This window comes from Eschrichtius robustus, chromosome 5 (assembly GCF_028021215.1).
Source record: "Eschrichtius robustus isolate mEscRob2 chromosome 5, mEscRob2.pri, whole genome shotgun sequence".
NCBI classification, from domain to species: Eukaryota; Metazoa; Chordata; class Mammalia; order Artiodactyla; family Eschrichtiidae; genus Eschrichtius; species Eschrichtius robustus.
In genome coordinates, this window is record NC_090828.1 from 54889082 (window position 1) to 54901648 (window position 12567).

General features: G+C 38.6%; 1 protein-coding gene across 1 annotated transcript in view; it reads left to right on the forward strand.

Moving 5' to 3' along the window:
- CCDC141 (coiled-coil domain containing 141) overlaps nucleotides 1-12567 on the forward strand; it is a 205383-nt gene that overhangs the window by 191292 nt on the left and 1524 nt on the right. The window contains exons 24-25 of the mRNA XM_068543883.1: nucleotides 2430-2543; nucleotides 10608-11461. Of these exons, the coding sequence (XP_068399984.1) occupies nucleotides 2430-2543; nucleotides 10608-11461 (968 nt within the window). The remainder of the gene's footprint in view (nucleotides 1-2429; nucleotides 2544-10607; nucleotides 11462-12567) is intronic.

Genomic DNA, 12567 nt, shown 5'->3' on the forward strand with positions numbered 1-12567 from the left:
CCCTCCTTGATTATACCTGAGGAAACCCCGTTCAGTTTAGCATCCCACACAACATTTAACACTATGCTTTGCCTAAAACAGGTTCTCCAGAAAGGGTTTTGGCATTTGTAGTAAATGCTCAAAGGATTGGTACAGAAAAAAAAAAAAAATCATTCAATAGCTCAAAAAAGTTTGGCTTGGGTGGACATAAAAATGAGGAATGGCCTCTTTGGCAAGAGGAATGGGCATCAGAGATATGGGGATATATGTATATGTATAGCTGATTCACTTTGTTATAAAGCAGAAACTAACACACCATTGTAAAGCAATTATACTCCAATAAAGATGTTAAAAAAAATTTTTTTTTAATTAAAAAACAAAACAAAACAAAACAAACATTGCCCTTCCAAGTTATGGCCTAAACAAAAGCCTGTCAAATAATGCTTGCTAACACTTTACAGATGTTTCTATGAGAGCATAAATGTCTGGTTTTTATGTTTTTAAGGTTGATTCTGTGGCTCTCTTTTGCAGGAGGTTATTAAAAAGCAGACCCAGAAATCCCTGTCAAGGCTGAGACAGTGATAATAATCCTTTCTATTTGTATAGCATTTTGAGATTTACAAAGGATTTTCATAAATATTACCTCAGTGATTTCCAAATAACCTTGTGATGGTAATAAGGTAGATGTTGTTTTCTTTGTTTTAGAGTGAAGTTCAGAAAGGGTAAAAGTGCTTCGCTTGGGGACCCACACTCAGTAGTGGTGGGTCTGCAATATGAACTTAGTTATAATTCAAAATCTAGTACCCCTTCCACAACTGCCAATTTGGTTTATTTTATTTTATTTTTATTTTTTTATTGAAGTTTAGTTGATTTACAATATCATGTTAGTTTCAGGTGTACAACACAGTGATTCAGTTGTATATATATATAACTGAATGTGTGTGTGTGTGTGTGTATTCCTTTTCAGATTCTTTTCCCTTACATGTTGTTACAAAATATTGAGTGTAGTTCCCTGTGCTATACAGCAGGTCCTTCTTGGTTATCTATTTTATATATAGTAGTGTGTATATGTTAATCCCAACTTCCGAATTTATCCCTCCCCCCACCCCCCTTTCCCCTTTGGTAACCATAAGTTTGTTTTCCATGCTTGTGAGCCTCTTTCTATTTTATAAATAAGTTCATTTTAAGATTCCACATATAAGTAATATCATATGATATTTGTCTTTCTCTGTCTGGCTTACTTCTCTTAGTGTTGCAAATGGCGTTATTTCATTCTTTTTATGGGTGAGTAATATTCCATTGTATACATGTACCACATCTTCTTTATCCATTCATTCATTGCTAGACATTTAGGTTGCTTCCATGTCTTGGCTATTGTAAATAGTGCTGCAATGAACATTTGGGGTACATGTATCTTTTTGAATTATAGTTTTCTCTGGATATATGCCCAGCAGTGGGATTGCTAGATCATATGGTAGTTCTAATTTTAGTTTTTTAAGGAACCTCTATACTGTTCTCCATAGTGGTTGTACCAATTTACGTTCCACTTTGGAATTAGGTATCAAGTGTGTACTAAAGCAGAGTAATTTATCCAGTAATACAAACCAGTTTAAGTTTTAGAGTTGGGAGTAAAAGCTGAATCTCCCCAGTAAATGTTTCCCCAAATCTTCCAAGTTGGTATAACATGTACACTTTGAGAAGCCTGCCTGTTTCTTTAAGGCCCATCTAATGCCTATATTCCAGGTGGTATAGAGTATCTTCTGTTGCCCTATAACCTCATCCTAAACTGGTGTCCTGTCACTTGGTGTACCTGTGGCTCCTTTCACCTTCACAAAGTCTTCGAAGCTCTTGCACTGGCTCCTCAGCAGTTAGCAAACACCCTCTACTTCCATGACTAAAGCGGAGCCCCATGAACTGCAGGTGCAAAATATCACCACCCACAAAGCATCCTTTGTTCTCAATTGTTTTTTTCTTTACCATACTCAATAATATTACCTTCCTCTTTTCATGAGTCTCCCAAACATTTTGCTTGTCTAAATACTCTGAATTTCCTACTTTGTTCTCCATCAGAATCTTCAGTCATTTCCGCCTCATGGCTGCTCCCCTAGATTTTTCCAATGGTTTAAACTGCCACGCACAGTGATTTTTCTCTCTAGAGAATGCTCCTGTAGGTGCATCCTATTATAACAATGACTTTTTTCCAGCTGGGCCTTTGAACAACCAATTTTTACCAGCAATGAACTTTATCAAAGGAGTGAGGTAGGAAGGGAACTGTGAGCTTGAAGAGATAATTTTATAAATCACAACATGGGAGTACGCCAGTCTCTTGAGGAATACATTTACTGAAAGATTGCGAGTGGCCTATGTTTTCTTCCAAGTGGTTATTGTGTGGCACTGTTCCCCCAACTTTCCTGGCCCAGGCTCTCACTAACCTTCACTTTGTACATCAGGGAAATGTTTTAGAGATGAATCTGAATTTGGAATGCTTCCACGATGATTGCATTGACCTACTAAAAGAACCAGCGAGAAATGAGCAGACAATATTCAATAAAGGAAGGAATAAGGTAAAGAAAACTATGTACCCTCAGATATTTGTTACTTTTGTTTTGAGGTTAGAGTCATTGTGCATTGAAAAAAAATGAATTGAAGCCTTATTATCTATCTGAATCTTCCAGTGTAAATGAAATGTGAGTGTCCTCTTCCCTTCTTTTCTACCCCTTACTTAGTCCTTTGTCTCTCATCTGTGCTCTTTCCCTCTGAGTCCCTTCCACTGAATACTGGAGCCATAGCATTTCACAGTGGCATTGGGACAGCCATTCAAACACCATACCATCTCCCCAAACTATTTTTGTTTCTCCCATCTTTACTGCCTTTCAATCCCAACTTCAAATTTTACTTCTCCCTCTTTATCATACCACCAAGTTATGACTTTGTTGTTTTACACTACCCCCGGAAAACCTTAATACATGAAATTATTGATAGATTGTATCTTGTTCCCATAGAATCTACCTCTAAGATGATATTTCATATGTACTAAAACATAGAATGCAACTGAAATATAAATACTAAAGTATCTAGAGAAATGTTAAATTACTTTAAAGCCTATGCATTACAGATAAATTAACCATGTAGCAAGGACTGCAAATATTCACAAAATGCATATACATTTCAAAAGCATTATTTAAATCACATCATGATGGGTTTTCGGTATAAGTTGCTCACTATCTATTCATAGCTGCTGGACAATAATTAGCTCTTGACTTTATGCTTTGCCAAGTTTGCTCCCAATGTTTGTGAGTGCCCAAGGAACTGAAGGAGCAAGGAGAGTCGACATTATTCTCAACTGCTCCCAAATAAAATAAAATATACTTTTTGTGACATGAGAGTTTAAAAAAATTCTCCCCACTTGTTGCAGTCATCTCATGGAGAAAGACTTACCTTTTCTTAAACTAAATACAGTACTTAAGAGCTTCTTTATAGGTCCTTTTCTGCAGGTTAAATCTATGTCAAAGTCTAGTGTAATTATACAACCACCAGGCAGCAAGTACCATTAATTAAGCAAGCTGACTTTTTTCATGGGATGGCCTTGTAGCATTTAAACCCTGATTCCTCTCTGAGGCAAAGGAAAGCTGCCACACCTTGATCATCTTGTTGGACTTTAGTCTTACATCAAATGATCTTTGGTTACTCTGATTGTCTAAACCAGGATTACTCAACCTCAGTACTACTGACATTTTGGACCAAAGAATCCTTTGTTGTGGGTGCTGTCCTGTGTATCGTAGGATGTTTAGCAGCACTCCTGGCCTCTGGACTAGATGCCGGCAGTACCCGCTCTCCACCCAGTTGTGACAACCAAAAATGTCTATAGAAACTATCCAATGGCCCCTGGGGAGCAAAATCAACCTTGACTGAGACTAACTAGTCGAAATAATAAAGAATAACATTAAATGCATCACATTTTCTTAAATAAGTTATAAGAGGTACTAAATCCAACAACATATTATTTATTTTTTTAATTCTGCACACTTTTCTACATTGTCAACCACACACATTTAGTAAGATTAGAAAGAAAAGTTATTGCTGCCAAAGCAAACACACTCATTTATACTTAGTAAAATGGCTTTCTTGTTTTTGTTTATTTTTCTTAGAAAAAAATTAAAGAAACAGATTCCTTTAAATAAAAAAGCAAGACTTTCTTTCATTGAGAAATCACTTTTACTTTAATGTATATTAAAAGACATGATAGATCATCAGATATTTAGGATAAAAGTGAAAATCTATAATTACACTAAGATCTCTCATTGACCTCATTTCATGTATATGTTCTAGTGCAATTGGCAAAATGAAAGGGCAGCAGTAATCTTCACTTTTAAACAGCTCAACCACGTTTACCCTCTTATTGTCTCTTTCATTTATATTATAGGTCAGCTGTAACAAGTTCATGAAACACCATGTGGGCAGATAGCAAGAAGCACCAAGTGAAAAGCTTATATGTGGGAATCACTGCATTCAATTTTAATACCCTTAAATGGTATTGTTCTTCCTCAGAAAATTATTTGAGTCAGAAAGAACAATTCCACCAAACTATTACAAGAATATGTTCATCACAGGATTTTCTCCTGGAGATAGTAAAGTGCTTCTCATTTTTATGACCCAAAAAATACAGTTGGTAGAATTAGGCAATTCAGTAAATGCAGTGCCCATTGCACTGCTAACAGATTAGTGATGGTGTTTTATTCCCTAAGGTGAGCACTGAAGCTGAATCCACAGGAATATCTAAAAACCCCTAAGGTTAAACAGAGGCACAGAGTATTAAAAGCCTTGCCTAAAATCACAGAACTATGTAAGGCTTATGATACCAGCATTTAGAGTTACAGAATTCTAGTGCTAGAAGGGATTTAACAACTATCTGATCAAATCTCATTTTACAGTTGAGGAAACTGAGGCCCAAAGAGATTAAATATTTTGCCCTCCAAAATTCACAGGAAGTAGTGTCAGAACTGGGCAGGCAGCCCAATTCTCCTGAATTTCAGCCATGTAACTTTTTTCACAAGACCAAAAGGGAGCTCCAAGAAACTGCTGCATATAAATAAGCTGTTTTGTAATGATACTGTAGATTCCCATGCCAAATTTTTTCCCTCTTTCCATTCATCTATTACACAGTGATTAATAAAGTAGCAGCATGGAAGTGCTTTCATAGCAAACAATTCAGTGGAGTGCTCTTATCAAAGTGGGTGAGGACAGTCCCTGGGCCCTCTTCCAGTAATCCTGATCACCTGGTAGGCGGAGTAAGATGTTCTTGAGACATTTGCTTTGGAAAATATTGGGAAGGGCAAAAGTGTTCTTCACCACCTTTCTCCGCACCTTTCTCTTCTCTCTTACCTTGTCCTCCCCAAGTACTTAAAGGTACCAAGTCACCCCTTGACTGCCCAAATCCCCTTCCAAGAGCCTTCCCCAAAAAAGCCTTTCATAGACCAAGCCCTATGTTCAATATCTTTCTTTATCCACTTCCCACTTACCTTCATTAAATCTTATTTGTCCCAAGATAAGATTACCTATTGCGGAGATATTTTAGAAGATAAAGTCTTGTGGAATTCCCTTAAATTTACCACAAACATGGCTCCCCACCCTACGGACTTGGAGAACTGGTGCTGCACACTTAGTTCAATGGATGTAGAGTATCATTATATTTTCTCTTCCAGATGCTCATTTTGTTTGCCTACAGGGCAATGATTGTAGAGTCAAGTGATTATGTCCATCAGTGGAAATGAAAGTTCAGAAATCCTGACAGAGATACGATCTAAGGCTATAGATTTAGGATTAATTAAAAGTTAATGATCATTAGATATGAAAGTGGGTGAGATCTTTGAGTGGAAAAATATATAGAGAAGATTAGAGAACTTAAAGACAAGATTATACATCATTCATGTTTTTAGAAGGTGGGAAAAGAAAAAGGAATCAACAAAGACAGAGCAGCCAAGGCTATAAGAGAAAGAAATTGAGAATGAGCTATGTTTTGGTGAGTTAAATCAGTTTCCCAGACACTTTGCCAGAACTCATCAGATTGATGCAAATATTCCCTGTCTGTGCTGAGATACACAGATTTATCTACCCCTTTCTGGAAACACACACACACACACACACACTTTTTTTCTGCTAATAGCAAAAAATGGCTTTATGGTGGAGAAATATAAAAGATAGTTGGTATATGTGAATGTTTGGAAACCGTTTTCATAAAGGAAAACTAGTATATCCAGGAAACTATAGCTCAATGAGTTCTAAAAGTGATTTTTGTAAAATTCCATAGTGACTTAAAAACTGAATGCTTATTTGCATTTGAGAATAAAGACAGAAGTGCCAAAAGCCAACATGGATTTACTCAGAAAAATTTGTGTTAAATTCACCTTATTTTGCTTTCTGAGATGATTATTTAATAGAAAACTCTAGGTTGGTGCCGTAGACAGAATTTATTGTGATTTCAGGAAGTCATTTGATAAGCACATTCACGATATGTCTCTTAAGGTAAGTGGAGAAATGTGAATTGAATGGGCGTTTGGTCAGGTTATAATTGTGCCCAAGCGTGTTAAATAGTTCATCAGTGTCAACCTGGAAGACAGTTTGCCTTGCCCTGGGGAGACAGTTGGCTTTGTCCTAAACTCTGCAGTGTTCAACACTTTTATCAGTGGTATTAATAGACAGAGGAAATAGGACATTTTAGTTGATTAAAAACATTGTGAATCAATAGTCCTGCGTGATTCTTATAAAAACAAACAAAGAACTAATAAAGTCACTTTCATAAAAGCATATCATATAGATCAAGGAGATGATCATTCCACTGATTACTTTCCACCTGAAAAGTAAGTAAATCCTGGAAATAAACATAAGTTGAAATATTTCTAGAAAAAGATTTGAGAGAACTCTCTCTTATTGTCAGTGGAAGTTATCTGGTAGTGTATTTTTGGTGGAAAGCATTTTTCTACTTCAGGAATTATAGGGAGTGAAAAAAAAGTAATATCCTTGGATTACCTTCTTGAGTTTAGCACCATTTGAAAGTGAGACACAGGAGTCAGGAATCAGTCACCAGTAAAAGCTGGACTGGAGGACAGGGCTTGGACTTTTCTAGTGGGTTTCCCAAAACTTCATCTCTGATTGAGACAGACTTGTCTACCCAGCCACTTGGGTGCACAGCTAGACAACACAGGCTTCCCTTACAGAGGTTTTTCATGCATTAGAGCCAGTGTGGATGCACCCACTTGAGGGAAGGCACATCCAAAAGAGAGGGGCTCAAAGAGACAGAGCTGGGCAGGCTCAGTCTCTTCTTCCAAACCCACAATTAGGTAAGTCACTTCCTCCCCAGGAGCGAGTGAGGAGTAGGGAGACTAGCCCAGACTTTTATCCAAATTTCTCCTAAGCCTGTTGCAAATTTTCAATTTTTAAACATTATTCTTTTCCAGAGGGGCCTATGTTACCCATAGAAGTCATTGAGGAGTTGCCTGCCCCTGCATGAGCCTCAGATCAACAATGTCCCTGCCCTCCCATGAAGGAGTTTGTAGCTCATTAAAGTGGGACCTCCGAAGGTGACCAGAATGAAGAAAGTTCCAGGAATTAAGGCAGAATAAGACCTGGAGGTTGCAGGACCAATTCTCTAAATAGTCAAAGGGCTGTTAAAAGAGGAGAGCAGTCGGACATCTTCTATGTCATCCCAAGAGGCCAATTCTGATGTATTGGTGGATACTGAGGGAAGACAGATCTGTGATAAATACAGGAAGTTATTCTTAACACAAATAAAGCATAAACTTCTTTTCAGAGAAAGCACCCATTCAGAAAAAGTGTTCAAACAGAGGCTATCAGAATGGCATAGAGGAGATCCTTAGACTGAACAGGAGGTTGTAGGATCAAAGTCCCTGAGAAAAGGAAAAGAAACATTCTACATTCAGGGAGAGCTGGAAGGAGAGGCACTAAGCTGTGGTAGGAAAACCAGAAGAAGGAGGGGCCTTCCCTACAGAATATGTGTTTATTTAATAATTTTTTTATTGAAGTATATTTGATTTACAATGTTGCATTAATTTCTGCTATACAGCAAAGTGATTCAGTTATACATATATATACGTTCTTTTTTTTTTTAGATTCTTTTCCATTCTGGTTTATCATAGGATATTGAATATAGTTTCCTATGCTATACAGTAGGACCTTGTTGTTTATCCATTCTATATATAATAGCTTATGTCTGCTAACCCCAACCTCCCATTCCATCCCTCCCCCCCCAGCTCCCTCCCCCTTGGCAACCATAAGTCTGTTCTCTATATCTGTGAGTCTGTTTCCGTTTCATAGATAAGTTCATTTGTGCCATATTTTAGATTCCACATATAAGTGATATCATGTGATATTTGTCTTTCTCCTTCTGACTTACTTCACTTAGTATGATAATCTCTAGGTCCATTCATGTTGTTGCAAATAGCATTATTTCGTTCTTTTTTATGGCTGAGTAGTATTCCATTGTATATATATATGTACCACATCTTATCTATCCATTCATCTGTCACTGGACATTTAGGTTGTTAGTGCATCTTGGCTATTGTAAATAGTGCTGCAATGAACATAGGGGTGCATGCACCTTTCTGAATTAGAGTTTTGTCTGGTTATATGCCCAGGAGTGGGATTGCTGGATGATATGGTAATTCTATTTTTAGTTTTCTGAGGAACCTCCATACTGTTCTCCATAGTGGCTACACCAACGTACATTCCTACCAACAGTGTAAGAGGGTTCCCTTTTTCTCCACACCCTCTCCAGCATTTATTACTTGTAGACTTTTTAATGATGGCCATTCTGACTGGTGTGAGGTGATACCTCATTGTAGTTTTGATTTGCATTTCTCTAATAATTAGCAATGTTGAGCATCTTTTCATGTGCCTATTGGCCATCTGTATGTCTTCTTTGGAGAAATGTCTATTAAGGTCTTCTGCCCATTTTTCAATTGGGAGATTTTTGTTGTTGTTGTTGAGTTGTATGAGCCCTTGTTGATCACATCATTTGCAAATATTTTATCCCATTAGTAATTTTTTTAATGAGAAAAACTTTTAAGAACTTCTGGCTTTCGACCCAGGGTTTAAACTTCTACTAAATGGCTGAAGGAAACCACTTTCTCTCAGCTGGGATTATGCTTTCTCTGAGGGAAAGTCATATCTGTGGGATAGTAGAAGGAACATTGTTTTGGTTTGCTTCTAATCTTCAACCTGAAGACACATTTATTTCTCAAAAATCACTTGTAAAGTATATGTCCAGAACAGGACTATGGGCTAAAATGAAGAACTCAAAATCAAGGCAAGACATAACTTTCTCATGTGCAAGTAGTAGCCACAGGACAAAAACCCAGTAATTGTTAATTAGGTAAAAATGTGCCCAAAATGCTGAGGAAAGGCAAAGAATGAAGTGGATATAAAGCAAGTAGGTTGGGATCAATGAGATCCCTTTCAGCTTCAATATTCTTTTGAGTCTATGCCAGAAGGGTTATTTGAACCTCTTCTCGAGCCAGAGGTGGACGTCAGCGAGTGGAGAGAAATACTAGGACAGTGTGAGACGGATCACTGTTTTTCCCAGTCTCCTAGCGTGAGCTATGCTCCACATGGGACAGAAAGACAAGTGGCAAGTGTTCCTCTACTGCATGTTGGTGTGTTCTCCCGTGAAAGGCCGCAACGTGGGATTGTTCCCTTAATATCTCCCTCCCTGCTAGGCTGTCATCTCCAAGAGGGAAGGATTATATTTACTTTTACTCACCATTTATCTCTCCAATGCCTAGCACGGTACCTAGCATATAATAGATGCTCAGTAGATATTTTTCATTGTAAGAATAAAACTGAGGGGCTTTTAGAAGATAAAACCAGTCATTAAAAATGGCTTTCTCTATATGAAATACGTACAGTTGTCAAATTCATAGAGACAGAAAGTAGAAGGGACTGGGGGATGGGAGAAGGGGAAGTTAGTGTTTAATGGGCACAGAGTTTCAGTTTGGAAAGATTGAAAGATTCTGGAGATGGACAATGGTGTTGGTTGCACGACACCGTGAATGTCCTTAATGCCACTGAACTGTACACTTAAAAAGTGGTTAAAATGGTAAATTTTAGGTTGTGTATATTTTACCACAATAATTAAAAAAAAAAAAAGAATGGCTTTCCTGAGAAAAAAGGAGGGTTATTCTAGGGGGGTCTGAGGATCACCTAAAAGGGAACATCTGATATTTGGGAACCACGGATCCTGTGAAGTGTAGACAGATAAATAAACCAAACCAGAATTTGCTGGCAGAGGAAGACTCCTCAGATCATGATTGGCAAGACATGGATCCAGTCCAGACCGCATCATGAGGGATAAGAACCAGGGCTTTCTCTCTTCTGTGTCACAAGGTCTGTCACCTCGCACTCAGAGGCTGGAGGTCGGTTTACACCGATTCCTTAGTCATGGGACAGGGCTGTGCTGAGCTTAAGCAGACAAACAGTTTCAAGTTCTGTAAGGCCAGAGCCAGGGCCCCAGCTGTCACTCACTGCAGGTCTTCTCAAGTTGTCTCTCTGAAGTTGACTTTGAGATCTGGAAAAAGAAAACTCAACCACTAACTAATGCCTTTTCCATTTTGAAGGAGCAGGCCAAGCCAGCGGACGACTTGGTGGTCAATGGAGCAGGAGAGGGTCAGCTTCCACGGGAAGTGAAGCAGCTGGTCCCTGGCAAAGAGGGTGCTGTCCAAGGCCTGCTCCTGCCCGTGGATGTGCTTTCAGGAGAAGAATATGAGTGTGTCTCGCCTGATGACGTCTCCCTGCCTCCGCTCCCGGGAAGCCCCAATTCCCTCCTCTCTCCGTCTGACATGGAGCTGGAGGCGGGTGCCTTCCCATCCCTCCGCCGGCACCTAAGCGGCCACGGGACGCAGACAGGGGCCAGCGGTCCAGGGGAGGCCCCGGAGTCTGGCCTTCCGCCACCTGCTGCTTTTGCTGATGCTTGCAATGATAAGAGAGAAACATTTTCAAGTCATGTTGAGAAGCCTTCCCCCCAGTTCCAAGCTGAGCCCCCATTAACATCCCGAGGATTTCTGGAAGAGAGTACTGACTTCCACAGAATCAGTGTTAAACCTCCAGAGAGCATGTGCAGTGAAGTGCATGCGCGAGCTTTGCAACAGCGCCCCCAGGCTCAGGGAGGTTTGCTAGAAACACCGGAGAAAACGCATGCTGATAATAACGTCACTAAAACCCGAAATAGGCTGCATGCTTCCCAGGATGCAAGCTCGGGCCTCGGGTTTCAGCCAGGCTCCAGCCAGGCCTGTCAGAGGCAAATGATTCCCAGAGAAGAGATTAAAGGTACCTCAGCAAAGAACAGCGTGGTCAGCCTAGCTGGCCAGGCCCCTAATTTCTCCAGGCTCTTGTCTAATGTAACTGTCATGGAAGGTTCTCCAGTGACTTTGGAAGTTGAAGTAACAGGATTTCCAGAGCCTACACTGACATGGTGGGTAGCCTATAACGACAAGCCATAAACAGAAACAAATTGAATCACTGAGCAAATCATTCTGTGTGCACTAACTTAAAGGTTTAGGCGTAGCTGATTAATATTCTAGGTCACTGCAACGCTGCATGATTCAATCTCACATCGAACCCCCAACTCTCATTTTTGTAGCCGCATGGCTGATACCCTTAAAGAAAAGGTAACCATATCAAATAATGATTTAACCAACTCCAAAAGCACTGCAACTTAGTTGCACTATTTTTTGGTTTCAGTTTAACATTCCGCATTTCTAAAGGTTGTGCTTGAACTTCTTTCCTATTGTTTATTCCTACATAAGCATGACATTTACTTGGTTTAACATCTGGTATTCAATTAAAAAACATAAGCATTTGGGTTTTTCCCTTTTCTGTCATTTACCCATTCCATCTTTTCCCTCTTCCAACAGAGTCACACATGCCACTTTTGTAATATTTGTTTATCTCACTAAGATTTCTTTTTATACATTTCTTCAGTGTGAAAGATGGAATAAAAATATTTCTTTCACAGTTGCTTCTAGTGACAGGTAATAAAGCCATTTTTGAAAGGTGACGTAATAACTGAGCTGTGAACAATGTCGTTTTACTCTAGACACATCACTATTTTTAGCCAATTTGTTTTAATAAAAGTAAACGGCAGAACACAGGTTCTATATCACTGTTATCATAAAAGCAGTTCTAACTTTCTTAATGTGTGGGTTACTTTTAAACGTTTAGAAAATTTTTCAACCTTAAGTATATTTATTTGAGGACAAAGTTACAAATACGTAAGCATGAGTTTATACTTATAAACTAAGTAAAATAGCATTTATTTATCATACTAGTTCAGTAAACATTAAATTAACTCTTTCAGTTATTGTGTGTGCCTGTTGATGGTACTTGAAGTGTGGATCAGCTCTCTAAAGAGTTTATGAGAAAATGTTCGTTTCTCAGATTATTAAAAGAAATTGCACTTGGGTTTACCATGCAGCCATTTATGCTTTTCATCTTATTTTGTTGTTTTTACAATTGCATGTTTTTTACAGATCAGGAATTTTGTATTTATGAATTTAAATATCAGTAAATTTATTATTT